At 35.2% G+C, this 23,749-nt stretch overlaps 1 protein-coding gene across 1 annotated transcript; it reads right to left on the bottom strand.

The window, feature by feature from the left end:
* Positions 1-18,109: 18,109 nt before the first annotated feature.
* Positions 18,110-22,526, bottom strand: LOC145123761 (RING/U-box superfamily protein). Its single transcript, XM_079058973.1, has 9 exons — positions 22,166-22,526; positions 21,552-21,816; positions 21,370-21,471; positions 20,721-20,803; positions 20,503-20,619; positions 20,033-20,135; positions 19,548-19,956; positions 18,554-18,795; positions 18,110-18,393 (listed from the first exon to the last, which is right to left on the bottom strand). Exons 1-9 carry the CDS (start codon positions 22,297-22,299, stop codon positions 18,286-18,288), a joined length of 1,563 nt encoding a protein of 520 aa, XP_078915099.1. The 5' UTR covers positions 22,300-22,526; the 3' UTR covers positions 18,110-18,285.
* Between the last annotated feature and the right edge of the window lie 1,223 nt (positions 22,527-23,749).

The raw sequence follows: 23,749 nt of genomic DNA, 5'->3' as shown, positions 1-23,749 counted from the left end.
ACTAATTCGTTAATCACATATTTATGTGAGTCAAGTGAAGGACTAATGGATCTAGTACACATTGATGTGGACTATTCAGATCTGCCACAAAGGATGGTAACTTTATTCGTCATGATTTACTGATGCTTCAATAAATATGGTTGTGTTTATAAGATTAAGCATAATTCTAATACCTTGAAAGGGTTTCAAAAGTAGCAGAACGGATAAGAAGAATTTGTTAGGCAGAAGGATAAAGGTTTCTCCAATATGAAAGGAAAGGAGAGTACTTTAGTATCATGTTTTGCAATCATGTGAATGATTGTGGAACTGTATCACAATTAAACCTCGAAGAACATCTTAGTGCAATTGTTTGACTAAGAAGAGGAATCATATATTGTTGAAATGGTTCAATCAAGAGATGAATCATACTTCGTTTCCAATCAAGTTTTAGAGCCATGCTCTAGTTACTTCAAATCATATCTTCAAGCTTGTTTCATACTGTCACACCCCCAAACCGATACGGCGGAAACGTTCGGGGGTGGAGGACGTCATCTACAGTATCACAATAATTGCATCATAGTAATCAAAGCAAACACAACCATTACATTGAATATATAAGGTATTTACATTTGTTTGATACATAGTTTGTATACAACAAAAGTATAACAAAAGTATAAAAGACGCGACTCTAAAAGCTCCGTCTTCTCAAAAACCTGCGAATGTACCTGTCTACCGGTTCCTTGAGAATACAAGCGGTTTTGAAAGAGTATCAGCATTTAAGCTGGTGAGTTCATAAGTATGTTTTTGTAATGAAAACCTGTCTATGAATCTGTAAAATGTTTGCATGTTCTCAAGAAAATCCAATATTTTCTTTAGTAATGAAAAGTAGTCTTAAACCCTAAGACCAAAATGTATGTTCGTTACTGTATTCTGTAGTAGTATATGAAAATGTTAGTCTGTATGCCTGGTTACCACCAGTTGTATTGTATATTGTGTTCTATACGAAAACCTTTGTATGAAAACCCTGACTATCACCAGTAATGTATAATGTGTTCTGTATGAAAACTTTGGCTATCACCAGTAATGTATAATGTGTTCTGTATGAAAACCTTTATATGAAAACCTTGGCTATCACCAGTAATGTATAATGTGTTCTGTATGAAAACCTTGGCTACTACCAGTATGTATAGTAGTTTTATTACTTAAAATAAAACCATGTATTTGTATTACCTGGATTCCTCCAGTTGTAGTGTATGATAGTTCTATTAATGAAAATAAAACTATTTGAAGAATTGAAATCCCGTAAACAAATGGTTAGTTTATACTGTTGTGAGTTTGGTATAACCATGCTTGATATGACCTAGTGACCTCTACGACGTTCTTCAGGCGTCGGATGTTATGACATTTGTCACCCCAGGCATGCCTGCCTAACTGTAGCTAGCAGTTTAGGTGTGGGATTTTCAGTCCTGAATAGATCTATTCACAAATCTCACTCTCTCCCTCCAGGAGACTCTGGTTATACTGTAGTAGGATTTAGTTCCGCACCCCGAATGGGTACAATTGAAGTCGTGTCTCACAACCCGGTATTAACTAGTTTACGTGTAGTGTTCTAGTGTTCTCTTGTACTTGAAACTGTATGTATACCTGTAGAGTAAAAATAATTATACTTCAATAATTATTTAGTATTGTACTCTTGTTTTCAGAAAATAGTATTGTATGTCATAAACTATATCTATCATAGTTTATATGTTTGTTAATGTATAAGCTCTGGAATTGATAAAACCGTGTGTTGAATCCCAAACTATACCTATTATAGTTTGCATGCATGTTAAGTATTCGATTCATGTATTGTACTGAAAACTTTGCAATTATGGTTGTATGTTGAAAACTTCCCTTATGCTCAGCATGTTACAAAAGGGATAAAATATCTAAATATTTTATAAAATGTAGTGATCTCTTGGTTGTATCAATTGCATAAGTTTTAATCTTGTTGAAATCCTTTATATAAGAACACAAAATTTCTTTGTGTTTTGCTTGTATTCCCCCCCCCCCTGAAAACATTAAAAAACAGTAAAAGTGTAGGGGTATGAACTCACAGTTGATTATGTGCACGTGCTCGACAGCAAAACCAGTAAGATGACCCTCGAGTTGGAGTACGGGGAAATTAACGGTATCCAAATGATAATTAAACACATAATTGTATTAAAATTAGCGAATCCATTAATTAAAGTGTTAGAAAACACTTGCTTTTGGGTTAGGAATGTTACCGAGATTTGTTTGAAGTGGAAAAAGAGGGTTTTCAGCGAAGGTTCTCGGCTCAAGGCTGTTTGCGGCCGTGAATTGGGTTTGCGGCCGTGAACTAGGTTTGCGGCTGCGAACTGGTTAGCTGCTGGTTTGCGGCTGTGAACTGGTTTGCGGCCTTTGAAGATATGAAGGCTGTTCTTGGTGTTCTTGGTGAAAATATGAAGATTTGAAGGTTTGTTCTTGAGTTTTCGTCTTTTGTCGGTCACCAACCTGGAATTCCAAGAGTTTTCGTCTTTTGTCGGCGTAACTCTTTAGTCTATCTCTGGAGGCTTTTAGTCGTTCTTGGATTTGACGATCTTTTCGGTGGTTTCTCGAATGATTTCAAGGCCAGTGAGAGTGCTATCAGGGACTTGACCTCTAGCTAGCTGCGTGTCACCCACATCAGCCCAGCACAAAGGGGATATGCACTTACGGCCATAGAGGGCTTCGAATGGAGTAGCCTTAATACTAGTGTGATAGTTGTTGTTGTAGGAAAACTCGACCAGGGGCAAATGAGTATCCCATGACTTGCCAAAGTCGATAACGCACGCTCTCAACATGTCTTTAAGGGTTTGAATGGTTCTCTCACTCTGCCCGTCTGTTTGAGGATGATAAGTTGTACTCATGTCCAGCTTAGTTCCAAGAGCCTTCTACAGTGACTGCCAAAATCTCGAGGTGAATCTGCTATCTCTATCCGAGATAATAGATATGGGCACATCGTGCAGTCGTACTATCTCTCGGATGTAAGTTCAGGTCAGCTTCTCCATCTTGTTTGTTTCCTTGATTGGCAGGAAGTGGGCAGATTTGGTTAATCTATCGATGATTACTCAAATGGTGTCATGACCACCCGATGTCTTGGGCAACTTGGTTATGAAGTCCATCGTAATCCGCTCCCACTTCCACTCAGGTATTTCTGGCTGTTGAAGTAAACCTGAGGGCTTTTGGTATTCTACCTTGACCTTGGCACAAGTTAGGCACTTGCCCACGTAGGTAGCAATCTTTGCTTTCATGTTTGGCCACCAATAGAGTTTCTTGAGATCCAGATACATCCTATCTGAACCTTGGTGAACGGAGTATCGATTTATGTGAGCTTCGTTCATGACAATCTCCCTGTAACCACCGAACTTTGGGGTCCAGATCCGGTTCATGAAGTAGTAAACTTCGTCTCCCTTGATCTCTAAGTTCTTCTCCATTCCACTCAAGGCTTCATCAGTCATGTTCTCTGGTTTCAAGGCTTCCAGTTGAGCCTCTCTGATTTAGGCAGACAGATGGGAATGGATTGTCATTGTTAGCGCCTTCACTCTGCGACCAGAGTACTCTTTCCGGCTGAGGGCATCTGCTACCACATTGTCCTTGCCGGGATGATAGCGTATTTCACACTCATAATCATTGAGTAGCTCTACCCATCGTCGTTGCCTCATGTTAAGCTCCTTTTGGTCAAAAATATGCTGGAGGCTTTTGTGGTCAGTGAAGACAGTGCACTTGGTTCCGTAGAGGTAATGTCTCTAGATTTTCAGCGCAAAGACCATTGCTCCCAACTCAAGATCATGAGTAGTGTAGTTGACTTCGTGTGTCTTAAGCTGTCTCGTGGCATAAGCAATAACTTTTCCTCGCTGAATAAGCACACAGCCTAGCCCCTGATTGGATGCATCGCAGTAAACTACGAAGTCTTATGTCCCTTCAGGAAGAGACAAGATAGGTGCGCTGCACAGGGCTTGCTTCAGAGTCTGGAACGCAGTGTCTTGTTATTCTCCCCAACTAAAGGTTACACCTTTCTGAGTCTGGGCGGTAAGAGGCTTAGCAATCCTGGAGAAGTTTTGAATGAATCTGAGATAGTAGCCAGCAAGTCCCAGAAATTGACGGATCTCTGTGGGCGTTCTCGATGTTTACCAATTCTTGGTTGCCTTAATTTTGGAAGGGTCCACGTATATGCCTTTTTCGCTAACCACGTGACCCAAGAAAGTTATCTTCCTAATCCAAAACTCAGACTTATAGAATTTCGTGTAAAGCTTTTTTGTTCTCAGTGTTTCTAGAACTTGTCTTAAGTGCTGGTTGTGTTCTTCCTCGCTTCGTGAATAGATAAGTATGTTGTCTATGAATACTATTACGAACTTATCTAGGAATGGGCGGCACACCCTATTCATCAGGTCCCTGAATACGGCAGGTATGTTGGTTAGACCAAAGGGCATCACTACAAAATTGTAGTGACTATATCGAGTTCGAAAAGCTGTCTTAGGAACATCACTCTCCTGGACTCGTAGCTAATGGTACCCTGATCTCAGGTCTATCTTTGAGAAGTAGCTGGCTCCTTGGAGTTAATCGAAGAGGTCGTCGATTCTGGGTAGTGGGTAGGGATTCTTGATAGTGAGTTTGTTGATTTCACGGTAGTCTATGCACATCCGGAAAGATCCATCCTTATTCTTAACGAACAAGACCGGTGCTCCCCAGGGTGAGAAGCTTGGACTAATGAATCCCTTGACGAGCAGTTCGTTAAGTTGGCTGGATAATTCCAGCATTTCCGCTGGAGCTAGACGATACTGGGATTTGGCTACTGGGGTAGCTCCGGGAATTAAGTCGATTCGGAACTCGACTTGGCATTCGGGAGGAACTCCTGGAAGATCCTCGGGGAAGATATCGGGATAGTTACAGACTTAGGGGATGCTCTCGAGGTCTTTAACTTCTTGTTTTTCGTTGACAACATGGGCAAAGAATGCGTGACACTCCTTTCGTAGGTATTTTTGGGCTTTAATGCACAAAACGATACGAAGTTTCGTGCTGGGTTTGTCGCCACAGATAACGAGGGCTTCGCCAGATGGCAGATTGAGGCAAATGGATTTTTCGTAACAGAGAATATCAGCATGATTGGGGCTCAACCAATACATGCCGATGATGACATCAAAGCTTTTTATGGAGACCGGCATAAGGTCAATGGAAAAAGAATGGTCGTTTAGAGTAAGGGTACAGCCTAGGAATATGTCGTTAGTGCTCTCTTTCTTGCCGTTAGCCATCTCGACGGTGAATGTTTCGGTTAGAGGTTGGGATTTATGCTTGAGTAGGTGTTTAAATGCATGAATGACAAAACTCCTCTCCGCGCCACTATAAAAAAGAATGCATGCATAAGAGTTGTCGAGGAGGAACGTACCTGTAACTACGGTGGGATCAGCGACTGCCTCCTCCTGGCCCATTGCTAGCACTTTCCCTGTGTTTCCAGCAGTCGTTGCTTTTGGGAAATTCCTCTTGAAGTGCCCGGTTTCACCACAACCATAGCAGGCTTGGCCTACTCCAGCTCCAGGGGTCTGATTGGTTGGTTTGACTTGTGTTTTGCAAAAACGGGTTGTGTGCCCCTTTTTGCCACAGTTATTGCATTGCATGTCATGGCAGGTTCCGTGATGATGGAAGTTACACTTATCGCACCTTGGGAGGGTTCCAGCATATCTACTGGAAGGTGCTTGAGCAGTAGGAACAGCAGCAGGAATGGTAGCAGCGTGGACTGCCACTGACTATTGCTTCTTGGAGGGATCTTGTGAAGGCTGGCCCTTGCGCTTGTTCCAGAACTTTTTCTTTCCACCACTCTCTTTAGGTGGTTCGTGAGCGGCTGCTACGGGTTCATGACTATCCCCGTGATCTATCAAGGTCTGCGCCAGACACTTAGCGCTGTCGAAAGTGAGAGGTTTAGCAGCCAAGACGTTCCCCTGAGTTGGGAGTGTCAACCCCCATATGTATCTCTCAAATTTCTTGCTTTCCGGGGTGACCATCCCGGGACACAGAAGAGCCTGGTCGCTGAACCTAGCAGTGTATGCAGCAACGTCGGAACCTTTCATCTTCAGATTCCATAGCTCTTGTTCCAGCTTTTGCATCTCGCCCCGCGGGCAGTATTCAGCAAGCATCAGTTCCTTCAAATTCTCCCAACTCATGATTGGCTACCGGAAGAGTTAGGGAGTTGACTTGGATGTTCCACCAAGTTAGTGCTCTATCGGTGAAGGTGCATGCGGCAAATTTCACCTTGCTTTCCTCGGGGCACGCACAGATCTCAAAGATTGATTCGATTTTCTCGAACCAACGAGTTAGAGCAATGACACCTCCATTGCCGTCGAAGGATGTGGGCTTCGCGTTCATGAAATCCTTATAGGAACACTCCTTCGGGTGTCCCCGGCTACCATCAAGGTTAAGGGGATGGGTACCACTACCCGATCCGCTAGTGCCGCTAGAATTGATCTGTGACATGGCGGCAGCGACAGCGACTGTAACTACTTCTTGAAACACAGCAGGGTCGAACTGAGGAGGTGGTGGCGGTGGAGGATTGTTGTTCTTTCGGTTGGAATTCTTCTTCGGAGGCATCTTTCTCTAAAATAATTTATGAGAAAAACGAAGATAAGTCCTTTATAGTGGTCAGGATTCAGGTGATATTGAACAATGAATATCTTACCCTGACAGTTATAGTGTTCTATCAAGCAATTTACCGTGGAAGTCTACTTAGTGCAAGTAAACAATCGCCATGAAATTATAGCAACACTTGGAATGAAATCTGTATGATGTGTTAGGCTCTAGTATCGGAGTGCTACCAAATACTCCTATAGTATTTTAGTTTGTGTGTTATGTTCTATTGATCTCTTTTGTATGGAGATTGGTAAGTTTTAGACTCGTCGCAACACCACTATCACTCCCAAACACATGTTGGTCATATCTCAAATAAATATAGTTGATCGGGCTATATTTATCCCAGATATGATTACATAACTGCCCAGGTTTGACCGCAGTGTCCAACATCTAAATACTTTTGTTTTGTTCTTCCTGTGATACTGTTTCTAGTATGTATGTATACTTGTATACTTCTTATAAAATACTTAGATTTTAAAAGTATACTTTTAGTTCAGAGCGCTTCGGACCCTTAGTGTTTATAGTTGTATACCATGTAAGGTTTGATATACTTAGTTCACTATAAACAATAGCTCTGATACCAATCTGTCACACCCCCAAACCGAGACGGCAGAAACGTTCGGGGGTGGAGGACGGCATGTACAGTATCACAACAATTGCATCATAGTAATCAAAGCAAACACAACCATTACATTGAATATATAAGGTATTTACATTTGTTTGATACATAGTTTGTATACAACAAAAGTATAAAAGACGCGACTCTAAAAGCTCTGTCTTCTCAAAAACCTGCGAATGTACCTGTCTACCGGTTCCCTGAGAATACAAGCGGTTTTGAAAGAGTATCAGCATTTAAGCTGGTGAGTTCATAAGTATGTTTTTGTAATGAAAACCTGTCTGTGAATCTATAAAAATGTTTGCATGTTCTCAACAAAATCCAATATTTTCTTTAGTAATGAAAAGTAGTCTTAAACCCTAAGACCAAAATGTATGTTCGTTACTGTATTTTGTAGTAGTATATGAAAATGTTAGTCTGTATGCCTGGTTACTACCAGTTGTATTGTATATTGTGTTCTGTACGAAAACCTTTGTATGAAAACCCTGACTATCACTAGTAATGTATAATGTGTTCTCTATGAAAACCCTGGCTATCACCAGTAATGTATAATGTGTTCTGTATGAAAACCTTTATATGAAAACCTTGGCTATCACCAGTAATGTATAATGTGTTCTGTATGAAAACATTGGCTACCACCAGTATGTATAGTAGTTTTATTACTTAAAATAAAACCATGTATTTGTATTCCCTAGAATCCTCCAGTTGTAGTGTATGATAGTTCTATTAATGAAAATAAAACTATTTGAAGAATTGAAATCCCGTAAACAAATGGTTAGTTTATATTGTTGTGAGTTTGGTATAACCATGCTTGATATGACCTAGTGAGCTCTACCACGTTCTTCAGGCGTCGGATGTTATGACATTTGTCACCCCAGGCATGCCTGCCTAACTGTAGCTAGCAGTTTAGGTGTGGGATTTTCAGTCCCGAATAGATCTATTCACAAATCTCACTCTCTCCCTCCAGGAGACCCTGGTTATACTGTAGTAGGATTTACTTCCGCACCCCGAATGGGTACAATTGAAGTAGTGTCTCACAACCCGGTATTAACTAGTTTACGTGTAGTGTTGTAGTGTTCTCTTGTACTTGAAACTGTATGTATACTTGTAGAGTAAAAATAATTATACTTAAATAATTATTTAGTATTTTACTCTTGTTTTCAGAAAATAGTATTGTATGTCATAAACTATATCTATCATAGTTTATATGTTTGTTAATGTATAAGCTCTAGAATTGATAAAACCGTGTGTTGAATCCCAAACTATACCTATTATAGTTTGCATGCATGTTAAGTATTCGATTCATGTATTGTACTGAAAACTTTACAATTATGGTTGTATGTTGAAAACTTCCCTTATGCTCAGCATGTTACAAAAGGGATAAAATATCTAAATATTTTATAAAATGTAGTGATCTTTTGGTTGTATCAATTGCATAAGTTTTAATCTTGTTGAAATCCTTTATATAAGAACACAAAATTTCTTTGTGTTTTGCTTGTATTCCCCCTGAAAACGTTAAAAAAAGTAAATGTGTAGGGGTATGAACTCACAGTTGATTATGTGCACGTGCTCGATAGCAAAACCAGAAATATGACCCTCGAGTTGGAGTACGCAGAAAGTAACGGTATCCTAATGATAATTAAACACATATTTGTTTTTAAATTAGCGAATCCATTAATTAAAGTGTTAGAAAACACTTGCTTTTGGATTAGGAATGTTACCGAGATTTCTTTGAAGTGGAAAAAGAGGGTTTTCAGCCAAGGTCCCGGCTCAAGGCTGTTTGCGGCCGTGAACTGGGTTGGCGGCCGTAAACTAGGTTTGCGGCTGCGAACTGGTTTGCGGCTGCGAACTGGGTTTGCGGCTGTGAACTGGTTTGCGGCCTTTGAAGATATGAAGGTTGTTTTTGGTGTTCTTGGTGTTCTTGGTGAAAATATGAAGATTTGAAGGTTTGTTCTTGAGGATATGAATGTTCTTGGGAGGTCCTTGGGAGCAACTTGAGAGAGTTTTCGGGTGAAAAATATGAGAAATGAAGAATCTCTCCGGGAAAAACCTTTATACCGGTTGGGTTTATGGCCGAAAATGGGTTCACGACTGTAAACGGGTTTACGGCCCAGGAGTTTACGGCCCAGGGGTTTACAGCCCATGGGTTTACGGCCGTAAACATCTGGCTGAACGAGTTTGCTGATTTTTCGAGGGAAATCTTGATTTTTCGAGCGTTTTTGGTTCCGAAAACTTATATAACCACTGATTATATATTTTAGATTATTTTCTAACCCACAAGGACTTAACGGAATAAATAGAACTCGAAATTTTATTTAACGGAAATTGACTTTTGTTGACTAGAAAGTATTGGGTTGTCACACATACTAATTAGGTTTATAACACCACACGAAATGTGGAGTAATAATGTTTTCTTACTCTAGCACATTGGATCTGGAAGTTGTGATGTTTTGGTTAAAACAAAGGATAAGCTAAGACCAATTCTATGAAGTGTTTTCTTGTCAAGAATCCACACTAACTTTTGAATATTTGTTTTAGTTCGTCAGGGAATGTTCCTTGAAGAAGTAAACTTATATGTCAAGAAGTCAGTTGGAGTCTTATTGATCTTGAAGAGTTTCAGGAGTCAATCGAGAATAAACCTTTTAGTTATCACTAGCACACGACCTGAGTTTCATAGCCTATCGTGTTAAATTGACACATTCTTTCTATGCACCTTCCAGTTGAGTTGGCAATGCTTATGAGTTCTATGGTTCTCATTTGACTGCAAAAGGCAGAGCACGTTGATCAGTGAGGGTACATTGGTCAATGGAAGTGATTTGTTTTAACAACATGGAAGCGTCGGTAGGCCCTTGTGCTACCAGAAGGCAAGAAATTAAGAACAAGTAAGTTCAGTCCATGAAAGATAAATATGAATTTGTCATAAACCTTGTCTTATGATTGTAGGTTGGAAATGATAGATTCACATGGATGGGAACAAATACACCATAAAATCTAGGTGGCAAAAGATTTCGCTCTAATTCATGAAAATGATTCTGAGGAAACACTTTCTCTAGTAGATTTCAAAGATATCATTATGATTAGTGGTTGTGACAATTGCATTCTCAAATTCGTTATATGATTACAGCATCCTTTTTTATAGTTCGAATTGTGAGAATTGGCAAGAAATAATTTGGACGTTTGGGACTTATATCTATAAGTTCTGAAAGGATTTAACCACACACATATGCTATCTAATGAAAGGTGTGTGAGCTTGAGAAGTTTGGCTGAAGACTTATCGAAGCATTACGTATTAGAACTCTGCACTTTAGTAAGAAATTCAAAAATTATTGATTTCTAGAAGTCCGGTTGATTTCTGGATACATGTCAAAGCTAGTGGGAGCATAATTGTTATGCTAGTGGGAACATAATTGTTATGCTAATTGTTGCAAGTTGGCAATACTAATTGTAGGAAATAAAGATTTCAAATTTGAAAATTACAAAGTTTGGGAATTGTTTCGCTACAGAAAGATTTGGGGGAGAGGGCATTCATACTTCATTTCAAATCTAAAAGTTTAGTTTTAATAAAACTTAGTCTTAGACATATATGAATATCGTGTTGAAATGATTCAACATAAGAAATTCGATATATGGAAATATTATAGCAAGAGACTGATCAGATATCATGCCTTTATGTAAGACATTATGTATCGAGTCTCATATGCTTCGGATATAGGATCGTTTACGTATGCTATGATATTCACTTGCCTAGGGCATTGAAAAAGGACTAGAACTCGGTGTGACTAAAGTTATTAAACAACTGTCAAGAACATTCTGAGGTTTACTGAAGATTGGTTGCTTGTGGACAGTTGGAAGTATAGGAAGGACCATAGAGAGACATAGTATGCATGTTTATAACATGGCATGAATGATGTTTAATTCAAGTGTTTTGTTGATTACTCGAAACATTATACAATGAATAAAGTCTAGTTAATATGGTGATTAAATAATAAGAGTTTTATTTATATTCAATAGTTTTGAGACCATAGTTAATTAGGTTATTATTTTGTTTCACTTCGTATGTTTTACTTCCCGAATAATTGGATTATTTGAAACATCCACAGTCGCTCGTATTTTTGGAAGTAAGTAGCGAATTAAGACTGTCATGAATTGAATTGTAGATTGTCTATGGGGATTAGACATAGCAATTGTTTGATGCAGTGTTCATGAGTACTTGAAAATGGGGATTTTAAGTATTGGATAAACCCACGCTCAGAGAATTACTTCATGGATTTTATCACGAGTAATTTTGAGACGATAATATCTTATATTCTTGAAACGGAGATATATGAGTTGTTACTTACAAGTCGGTTGTGCATTGATAATACGTAAACGCATCAGTAACTTGATGTTATAAAATATATTGTTGTGCGTGATTTGATGAGTGAATAGTGCAAGAATATAAGTCGAAGTTTATCCATTCCTTTTGCCCTATCGGGAAAAGCGATAAATGTGGGCCCCTCGATGATTTGATGATGACATCTAAAGCGATTGGCATGCCTGGACTGAATTGATGTGTTCAATTGGTAGTCTGATTTCGGTTGTCATAAATCAGAAATCGGGAAAAAAAATCTTGGACAGAGAGATTGATTATAATCCATGTCTCATGTTTATATGATATCTTGTAGAATGGAGGGATATTTGATCACTTATCTAAGGACACGTAACTGACTGGGTCAGAGTTCAACAGCGGCTTTGAGAGCTACAATTTGCTTATCAGGATATACTGGCAACTATATTTATTAGACTTATCCAAGTGAGAGACTGTTGGATTAGGTGTCTAAGCCCATAACTATAATTGGTATATACTTGAATTGATTGTAGCACTGTCCTTTTGGGTTGCCCTCAAGACTAGCAACCGGGAAGGATGATTTTGGAGAAAGAGCATTAGTTTATTAATTTGATTAATAAATTGAAATAAATGACTTATTAATATATTATGTAAATAATATATTAATTAGAAATCAATTTATTTAATTAATATTTAATCGGAAATTAATCGGAATTAATTTTGGGATTAAAAGAATTAATTAAAAGTGCAGGGACTGAATTGTAATTATTCAATAGTTGAGCAAGAGGCAATCTATCCATAAGGTGGGACGATTTCTTGGAGCCTAAGGGTTTTAGAATAGTCTTTGGTGGATAAACAGGAAAATGGATAATTACCCGGTTTGAGATTATCTTGGACTTGGGCTTATCTAGGGTTTCTTATCTACACTATATAAATCGAGTAACCCTATGAATTTCGGCTATCGGTTCCTTTAGAAGTATCAGCCGAAACTTTAAGCCTCCTATCTCCTTATCCATAATCTCCTTCAATTTCTAGTGTTGGGTGTGAGCCATTAGAGGTGTGACATTTGTGACATTTGTTCTCAAAGCCTCAACAACACATGGAAGTTGGATTGTTATTACTACATAGTAATCAAAGGTATGATATTCTATAACCCTATTTGTTGATTTCGAAATTAATAGAAGCATGCTAGGGTTTTCTACTTTGTTGCTCAACTTGTCTGTTCAATTAGAGAAAACGTAGATAAAAAACTATTTACGATTGCATGCACACATAGGATTGTTTGTAATGCTCAAAACCCATCAGTATGTTGATTACATATTCCTTATAGGAAACGACATTCCAACATTGTAATAAGCTAAGTCTTGGCTTGGGAAGTGTTTTGCTATGAAGGATTTGTGGGAAGCGTCTTATATTTTAGGAATAAGGATTCATCTGGATAGAAAGAATCGTCTTATTGGTCTTAGCCAGAGTACATATCTGGATAAAATACTGAAGTGTTGCAGTATGGAGAATTCAAAGAAAGGGGAATTGCCCATTCATAGTATTATCAAGTTGATTAAGACTCAAAGTCCAAGTAGTGATGAAGAAATAGTTGGCATGATTCGAGTCTCATATGTTTCGACTATAGGATCGATCATGTATGCAATGACATGTACTCGCCCTGATGTGTCTTATGCTTTGAGCATGGTTAGTCGATTTCAGGGAAATCATGGCATAGCCCAATGGATTGCGGTGAAGAATATTCTTAAGTATCTGCGAAGAACGAAAGACATGTTTCTATTTATTCGCGGCAATGATACGTTAAGAGTGAGTGGTTACAGTGACACCAGTTTTCAAACAGGTCGGGACAACTTTTGTTCGCAGTCTAGTTGGGTATTTTTACTGAATAGAGAAATGGTTACTTGGAAAAGTTCCAAACAAGACACGGTGGCCGATTCCACGTGTGATTCTAATACATTGCAGCAAGTGATGCATCGAAGGAAGCGGTTTGGCTGAAGAACTTTATCGGATATCTCGAATTCGTTCCAACTATTCAGGAACCCATGAAATTGTATTGTGATAACGAAGGCGTGGTTGCTTTGACAAAAGAACCAAAGGATCATAGTAGATCCAACATATTGACAGAAAGTACAATTACATTCGACATCGGGTAGAACAAGGACACCTTCTGGTGAAGAGAGTATCATGAGATGATAATGTTGCAGATCCTTTCACAAAGACTCTGAGCAGAGTCAAACACTACCAGCATGCTAGGAGCATAGGCCTAAGAGACGATATTAATTTTAGTAGTTAGGTGATATGTTTGAAACTTGTAACAAAATAAATGTAATTGATTGGGTGAATGAATAATAGAGAATTATTTATGAGTATCGTACAGCCTTATTCAATTATTTATTCTTGTGTTTCTTTTTGCATGTTTACACTTCCAGAGTGGTTTGAATTATTCAAACTTCCACACTCATTCATACTTTTGGAAGTAAGTAGTGAATTAAGACTGTCATGAATTGATTGTAGATTGTCGATTGAGGTTAAGAAATTGCAATTTGAATTGCTACAATATTCATGAGTACTTTGAAAATATGTATTTTAAGTATTGGATCAACCCATGCTTAGAGATTACTTCATGGGTCTTGTCACGAATAATTCTAAGACGATAACATCTACTATTCTTAAAGCAGAGATATGTAGTTCATAGTTTACAGATCAGTTATGCATTGGTTGACTCAAACGCATTTCGTAACTGAACGTTATAAAGGGTTATTCCATGTGTGATTTGATATGTAAATTGTATGACTACATAGTCAAAGCAATTTGTTCCTTTTTCCCTAACAGGAAAAGCTATATCATTAGGCCCCTCGATGATTTGATGTTGACTATATAGTGTTGGGCCCATCCAGGGCTAATTGATGTGTTCAATTTGAAGTCCAATTAAGTCTTTACAAATCGAGAAACAAAATTTTGGACAATGGGATTGATTTTGATCCATGTCTCGTGTCCATACGATATCTTGAAGCACAATGGAATAGTTGATCACTTATCTTAGGGTCAATAACTGATTTGAATCAGAGTTTGACAGTGACTTTGGAAATCACTCTTTGTTGTTTATTTTAAGGTTTATACTTTCAATTGTAGTTACCGACTTATCCAAATAGGAGATTGTTGGATTAAGGTGTCTAAGCCACTTAATAAATTGGTATATTCTTGAATTAGAAGCAAAGTCCTTTTTTAGGTTACCTTAAAACTATATTTGGATAGAATGACTTTTAGAGGAAGAGGTTGATTTGTTAATTTATTATATGATTAATAAATTAATTAGAAATTGAAATAAATGATTTTATTAATATATTATATGATTAATATATTAATTGGAAATAGTAATAATTAATTTGGAATTAATCAGAAATTAATTGGAATTAATTTCGGGATTTATTGAATTAATTAAAAGTGTAGGGACTTGGGTTGTTATTGTTCAAAAGTTGAACAAATGAAGGCTTCTAGAACTTTCCACATAGGAACGGTTTTAGAGGATCCCTAGATGGGGTTTCTGGAAGCTTCCTAATGATAAGGATACTAGATATTTATCTTGAATTTGAAATATTATTATTTTAATTCAAGGGCAGGGTTTCTAGGGTTATCCTATAGCCTATAAATAGGACCCTTTGGGATCCCATTTTCCTCCACCGCACACACTCTCACAATGATTCTACTTTTATTATTTACAATAATAATCAAGAGGTATGTAACCCTAATTTGACATGAATTTCGATTTCATAGCCTCTCTCTTAGGGTTTCTTGATATTCATAGTTAGTTGCTATCAATAGAGAAAACATAGATCATTTCTAGGTTACATGTGAACTTAAGTGTTTAAGTGTTTTTCCGACACATGTAATTTTATTATAACCTAGAAAACCCATCAGACGCATCATACAAGGTGTTTGAATATGCTTAAAACATTATCATTTGAATTAAGATCATAAAAATTAGTTTTGTAGTGTTTGATAAAAGAGTAATTACATGAAAATCATTTGATCTTGAAATAGATAAAAAAGGTTTTATAACAAATGTGATTCTTAAGGTAGAATAATCACATGTTTTATTTCTTGTATATAACTTGTTCTACTATTATAGTTTTATGTTTTTTAACGATTTTATTAGTTAGTCTTGATAGTAAGAATTCATCAAACACTCGATCACCTAATTTTAATTATATAATACCATATAATTTTTTTTAAACATGTGTAATTGTGATGATGATATACGTAATATAGCCAGGGCCGGACATGAGGATTTAAATATCCTCAAATGCCCTAGACGAGCGAGAAAAAATGGTCATTATCGCTATTATAATTTTTTTATTTTTAAATATATATATATATATATATATATATATATATATATATACACACATGGGCCCAAAAAAATTAGACAGTGTGCAGCTGCCCATTTTGTCTCTCCCTCAATGCCCTTATGAATATAGTACCAAAAAAATCATTCTTTAAGATGAGTTGAGATAATATCAAAACTTTTAGGTGTCACTTGGGCACCTAAAGGATGAATAATGCAATTGATAATTTGAATAGACCTTATAATATAAAAATGTAAAAAAGACCTATTTAAAACTGTTTAGTTAGAATGCACATTTTAAATTTTTAGTCGGAGTAGCCATAGATAGGCCGATAGCCATCTTCTAACAATTTCATGGTTACAAAGCTTACTTAAAACTTTTTATGAACACAAAAAGCCTCATGTGTCTTACATATTATCAAAAAAAATCAACAAAAGAGAACTAAAAAGGTATACAAGGTTAAATTGTGCCAAAAACTATGATCTCAAGTATTTTTACTGAGTTATAACTCATGGAAACCACGGTTGATATGTTTAAAAAAAATTTATACAGACAAAAAATAATATTAATTGTGAACAAAATAAAAAGCAATGTATTTCAGATTGTAAGTAAAGTTGAATTAATTTGATAAATAAAATAAGAAAAGTCTTTTAACATACATTTTAAAACACTTCTTTGTATACAACATTAGAAGTTTTATTGGTCAAATTATCATTTTTATCTAAAATCAATAACTTTAATCATTCTCTGCTCTTTACTCTTTACTCTGGTCAATTTACAAACAACAGTCCTACAAATCCGTTGGAATGTACAATTCATTAAAATTTTTCCATATCATCTATCAATAATCCAAAAACATTATTTTTTTAAAGTATAATGCTATTAATGACCTAGGAGTGAAATAAAATAACATTGTATTTTCCATTAACGGAATTGTTTCCATAAAAATGTCCGATTAATGAACTCTAATGTATAAAAATATGAAACTTTTCCAGATTATCTAAAAAGAATCCGAAAAATTCATTTTTTTAAAGTACGATGCTATTAATGATTTTTTTTTGTTGCAAAGTTGAATGCTTTTATTGAAATTTGCTTATAGAAAACAGTACATATCAGTTTGAATGTACAAAAAATTGAAAGCTTTCCAAATCAAGGGTATAATGGTCAATTTACTACTATGGATGTGTATACACTTATATATGTGGGGTGTTCAATATTTAATTGCAGGTGTGTGTGTGTGTGTGTTTTCAATACCGATTTGCAGGTGTGTGTGTGTGTGTGTTTTCAATACCCTATTAATAATTAGGCAGAAAATCACACAAAAGTACATAGTAAAAGTACATTGCTATTAATTTCGTTAGTATTTTAGGAAATATAATAAATACCAAAAAAGTTGAACATCTATTGAATTGATGACATTTGGCATAATTTAGATTAAAGGATGATGTGGCATATAGAGTACTTGTTTATTAGAAGAGGGAGGAGATATTAGCATGCTATTCAAACGACAAACTATTGAGATGCTTATAATTATTAAAATGTTTGACATTTTAAACCATTGTAATCATCATTAAACAACATTTTTTGAAAAAACGGTAATTAGGGTTTTAAGTGGTTTGGGTTTTTGCTTATTTTTTACATGTTATTCCTGCTATTTATATTTTATATCTATATCGACATTTTTTATTTGCTCCAAGAGCATTGAGATTTACAAATAGTGGCAGTCGCATTTTAATAATGAATAACCCTAAAAGAAGACCATTTGGATGTAATTTGCAAGAAATAGCAACATACTTTATTTACTGTTTTACCAATATCAGCAACATACTTTACTTTTTATTCACTCACAATTCTTTACCAATAAGAAAGAACAATATGCAACTCATTATAGAAACATACTTGCATTTTCTTTAGACACAAAAACAAAGTTACATTTCTTTACTCATAATAGCAACAGACTTACATTTCTTTACTTGTTGTAGGGTTATAGCAATACTTATGAGTTATACCACACAAAACACAATGTCTATTTTGGTAGCAAAATGCAAGTACATTGCTATTATAGGTAAGAAAATAAAGAAGCTATCTATTATCAATAGAGAAATATAAGTATTCTGCTATTATAGGTAAAAAAAAAAAACATAATACAATGTGCATGTTAGATTAGACATAACAACATGTACAAACAACATAAGCCATTTAAAAAGGAAAAATGAAATATTTCCAAATCCCCCAAGACAACAGCAAAAATGGCTCTTTTAGAGCAAAAACAATTTCAACCGATCAAGATCATGTCACATTTCATCAGTTGTGTTTTTATAAACAGATAAAATCTACATAAAGCTGTATACCAACTATTGAGCTGCTTTACTGAAGAAGTGGTGGATCCCACGAGACTGCACACTAGTTGTTTTGGTCCCCAGCTTTCCATTTTTAGTAATAGAAGATGATTTCCTGGAATCCTGTTGGTAATAAAAGAAATTGTAAGTGGTTGAATAAACTTAAATTCCAATTGCACCAAACCAAACAAAAGGAAAGGCCCTTTTTTAATATGTGAAAAGAAATTTGAAATGTAAAGTATATTTTATAAAGATGAAAGTGATTTGAGTAGAGTGTAATTACGGTTAAGGATGATTTGAGAACTTTGATTGTTCCACCTCTGCCATCAGATCCAACAGCAATAAGATCACCAGATGCTTGCATCGGTGTCGGTGTTGGTGTTGGTGTTGGTGTTGAAGATGCATTTTTATTATTATTATTATTATTAAAATTAAAACTCTTTTTACACCATTTTCCAAGATGTCTTTTACTTCCATCTGGGCCCAACAATCCACCCGAGAAACAAAACTCTCCTCCTCCTCCTCCTTTTCAAGATTCAACAAACAAGATGTTAAATTATTAACAAATCAACCTCTTCTTAAAAATTAAAACCAACTACATAACACATGCCAAAATGAATAGTCAAACAAGACAAAATTCTACCAACTTTTTTTAGTTACTAGATTACAATATGTGGTCACTATTTCTGGGTTACATAACAATTTTGGTCCCCATCCTATGTAGAATGCCTATTTTGCCCTTTATATCATCTTTTACAACTATTATTTATTTATTTATTTATTTATTTATTTATTTATTTATTTATACCCCTTTCTCCAGGAATGGAGATTTCTGTGAAGCAATGAAACCTGTATAACTTTTCATTTATAATATTTACATTAAAAAATATAATAACAGTTAGTAAAAAAAAAACAGATAAGAGGGACAAGATAGTCATTTTACATGGTGACAGGACCAAAACGCTATGAAACCCTAAAATAAGGACCAAAACATATAAAAAAAATTGCATAACAAGGACCATATATGTAAGATAATCATAACTAAAGCATTATATATGATTAGAAAAACTATTAATAAAACAATAATCTAGTTTTTATTAATAAAACATTAAAGAGATCATAAACAACCGATATGCCCTGGGCAACTATTAACCCATTTGACCCGTTTCTATTTTTTCTTTTTTTTTAATTGTTTTTTACCCATCAGGCTTCAGTAATAAGAAGTATAGCCCAGCTTAGCTAAATTTTCACATCAAGCAAACAGCATAATTAGTTACCTTGTTGAGAATCAAGAAAAGGCAAAGAAGCTTCTTTTGTGATGTCAGGCATGGATTTATCTTGTGCCACCACATCATCATCTCTCAGTTTCTCATGTGATATTGAGACCCCATCATCATCATCATCATCAATTAAAATGTAAGAATTTATCTCAGGCGCAGGGGCAGGGGCAGGACTAACTCCATCTTTTTTATCATTTCTTTCATCAATATTCTCAGAGCCTCTAAACCTCTTTGTTTTTCTATCATCAATGGCTGCCTCTGATGCATATATTGTACTTTGTGGTGTACATGGCTCAGGGGCATTTAAGACATTTGGACAACTGTTTGTGTTCTTTGAAGCTTTTAGAGATCTCAACAGTTCGTTATCTTTGATTTCACTGTTTGTCTCCATTTCTTGGATTCTTGTCTGAAAACCAAACAAAGTTAGATTATTTATTCAGGATGATTGTGAAATGAAAAGGGTATTTTCGGAATGGAGTTACCTTTAATTTTTCTAGCTTCTCTTTGGCTTTTTCAAGCTTTTTACGTGCACGAGCTTCATCTCTCCCCAAAGTGTTGCATTTTGCAATTAAATCCTTATACATCCTATGGACAAACATTGTAATATATTATAGTAACTATAAAAATGTAGTAATCATACTGCATAAAATAGAATAGATTCTCCTTCCTACTCATATTTTTTTTTTTTTGAAAGAGACAAAGTCTCAGCAAACTTTATTCAGAAAAAATAAAAGAATACAAAAGAGTACAAAAGGGATTACAGGAAATGAAGATAATAAAATATGCAGCAAAGCAAATAAGAGGCAAACTTTTAGCTTAAACATTATTTTACTTATTAATATGTATTTTATGCTTAAAAATAATTTGACAACATTTAACAGTGATATGAAGGATGTCAGAAATTAATAACTCTGTTTATTTACTTATAATGGTAAATAGTAATGTAACTTACTTGTTGCGAACAACCAATGACTTTTTTAAAACATCTATATTCTCTTTACTATTGGCATGTGTACCCAAAGAAGCAAGCTTCACAATTTCCTCTTCATTTAAGTTCAAATCAGACATCCTGCATCATAAGACTGATAATCATTAATCCCGAAAAAAAAAAGTCAAAACTAAAAAATAAAATAAAAAACTAAAAACTGAAGGTTTGTTTCTTCCACTTACAGCTTTAATGCAGCAAGTTCTTTGGCTAAAGCCATATTCCTCTCCTGCAATTTAATGCGCTCCAAATCTGATTTATTAAGTTCCTGACACATGCTTAAATGTGAGACACACATCCTCATAGACAATGATTAAATGCAAGAAATAGCAATGTTCTTTCATTGATTTGTTTGTCAATGCATCCCACTTTCATTTCTTCCTATTACATCATTTTACTTTGAAAAATCCACCAATCATAGAAATGTCATCCAAATTCAAATCAATTTTCACTAATATAATTAAGTAAAGTTTTCAAAGTAAGATGTCCTAATAAGAAAAAGTTAAAACTGCAATGCTAAAATTGGGTGGATTCTTTAAGGTTCAACGCATCAATAAGAACAAAAAAAAAACAGTACAATGTTGTAACAAAAAGAAAGAAAAGCAGGATGCTATAATAATCCAATTAACGAAAGCAAATTGCTCTTTCTTGGTTCTAACCCTAAATCTAAACAGCACATGACTTTTCAAAACTACAAATGAAACACTTTGCAAGAATGAGAAATTTTGCATACATGGAGTAATTGGCACTTCTAAAAGAGAATGACTGATTGACAACAAAAAACCAAGTACGATTGTTGAAAAGCAAATCACTCAAAAATCAAGACGAAATTACCTGTGTTTTTAAGTTAAGTAAGCGGCTGACTGTGCGTGTTTGTTCCAAAACTTCAGTTTTCAAAGATGTTTCTTTCTCCAACTGCTCCTTGCATACACAAAGCTACATGCAAAAAAACATAAAAAAATCAAGCAAACATAGTAGGGGGAAATGAATTATTCTAGTCAAATATGAATAATTACCTCATTACTAATGTTTCTAAGATCATTTTCTCGACTTTCTAAAGCTGAATTGAGTCCCTTAACCTTCCCCTCCAGTCTTCTGCATTCTATCTTCAGTTCCTCTGGATCTTCTTTTTGAGTTTGCAGATTTTGAGAGAGTTTAGGCTCATTAGAGTCACCAACTGACTGGAAATAGAGCCGACTCACATTGGATGCTGAACATGTTTGCTTGCATATGGGACATTTCTTCTTCCCTTTTGAACAGTACTCAAACCATTGCTGTATGCTACATTTGCCACCATTACAAGCACATTTATATCAATATAATGCGCAAATCTATTGGATTCATGGATTACAAACAATCACGCCTCTAGGTCAAAAACACAAAGGCGCTAAAAACACTCGAGTGAAATAAAACATTGCATTGAAAGTATATATTCGAATAAACATAAAATGGAGATAAAGTTCATATTAAGTTTACACCAAACACTAAAAGTAAGATGTGGAGAGACACTGAAATTCATCAGATAGATACTAGGGTTTTACGAATTCCACAATTCCGATTTCAGTTGATATCACAGATTATGTACAGAAAAAGGATCAGCGAGTAAAAAGGGGGTTAATTAGATACTAACCAGAGTTCATGGAAGACATGACCGCAAATTGAAATTGCTTGAAGGTCTTCAACAATAGGTTTGAGATCTTCGTAGCAGATTGAACAGATCGTCTTGGCGAATGGCTGTGATGCATCATTGCAGGACCCGGTCATCACTCTCCAAAACCCTAACCTTAGAATCTGCACTGGGTTGATTATATATGTATGTGTGACGGGTTTAATTGAAATGAAACTGATGAAATTATGTGAGCGGGAAGAGGAATAGAAGAAGCGCCAGGACCTTCAGCCGAGAATTTTCAATGTACAAGTCCTGCTGCATGGTGCACATGTTCTAATTCATTATGTACAACTCATAATCCACTCTGTACAAGGCTCAATGCCTTGCGAAAATACCAAGGCACTATGTACCATGTACATTTGAGCGAAAAAACATGGGTTATTTTACATGTACGAACCATAATTTCAATTCACTGTCAATCAACAATAAAATGTTATATTATCATGATTTAATTTTATTTTTAATTCATACCCTTCAATTGTATCAAAGTTTAAAAAATAATACCTTTTATTTAGTTTAACTCCAAGTTCTTGTTAATTTCTTTTATGCTAACTTAACGTTTTTTCTTTTGTATCCTTTATTTTTTTTACACGTGTGTATATATATATATTAGGTGTAAAATCCGTGAGACCCACGGTTGATTAATTTAAGTAGAATCATAATTTTGATTACATAATAAAATAAGATATCATAGTTAAGAAAAAAAGATAAATACATAATAATAGTATATTTATTTTATTAACATTGTCATTTGTAAGTATTTAAAATTTATAAATTTTAAGCAAAATTTTTTTAATTATAACAATTTAGTTAAGTAATGTATTTAACATGAATAAAGCAAAAACAATAAAATATTATAAGTTAATTAACATGAATAAATCAAACACAATAAATTAATAAAATTAAATCAAGTTATATAATTTAATTAATTACTACTAAAAATAAATAAAATATGATACAAAATAATTGATTATAAATTACCAAAAACTTCTTTATAAACAATATTGGAAGTTTTATTGGTTAGCATATCATCCTTATCTAAAATTAACAATTTTAATTCCTCTCTGCTTTGAACTCTAGATAATACAACATATAATTGGTCATGTGAAAAAACAGGATCTTTGAGGTACAAACCAACCTTGGATAACGACTGTCATTGACTCTTATTAATAGTCATAGCAAAACATGCAGCCAATGGAAACTGTCTTCTTTGGAATTTGAATGGAATTTTTTTCTGGTGGGGTTAAAGACATTCTTGGAATAAAAGTCTAATTTCCAATATTAGTTCCAGATAAGATACGTGCCTCGATAACACATTTGCCCAATGATATCACTTGGAGTCTTGTTCCATTACATAAGCCATTTTTCTGATCAATATTTCTCAGTAACATAACTGGAACACCGATTTTTAAAACTAACTTATGATTTGGTAGACCCGAAACTTTGAGACCATTTAAAATATCAGGTGATTATAAATCTGCATCAAACTGATCATGGACAAATTCAGATTGGCATATACTATCTGAACTTAAATATTCAACCTCA

Source organism: Lactuca virosa, chromosome 7 (genome assembly GCF_052849685.1).
Source record: "Lactuca virosa cultivar CGN04683 chromosome 7, Lactuca_virosa_CGN04683_v6, whole genome shotgun sequence".
Lineage (NCBI taxonomy): Eukaryota > Viridiplantae > Streptophyta > Magnoliopsida > Asterales > Asteraceae > Lactuca > Lactuca virosa.
Note: the sequence above shows the minus strand (reverse complement) of the source record. Positions and strands in the feature narration are given on the sequence as shown.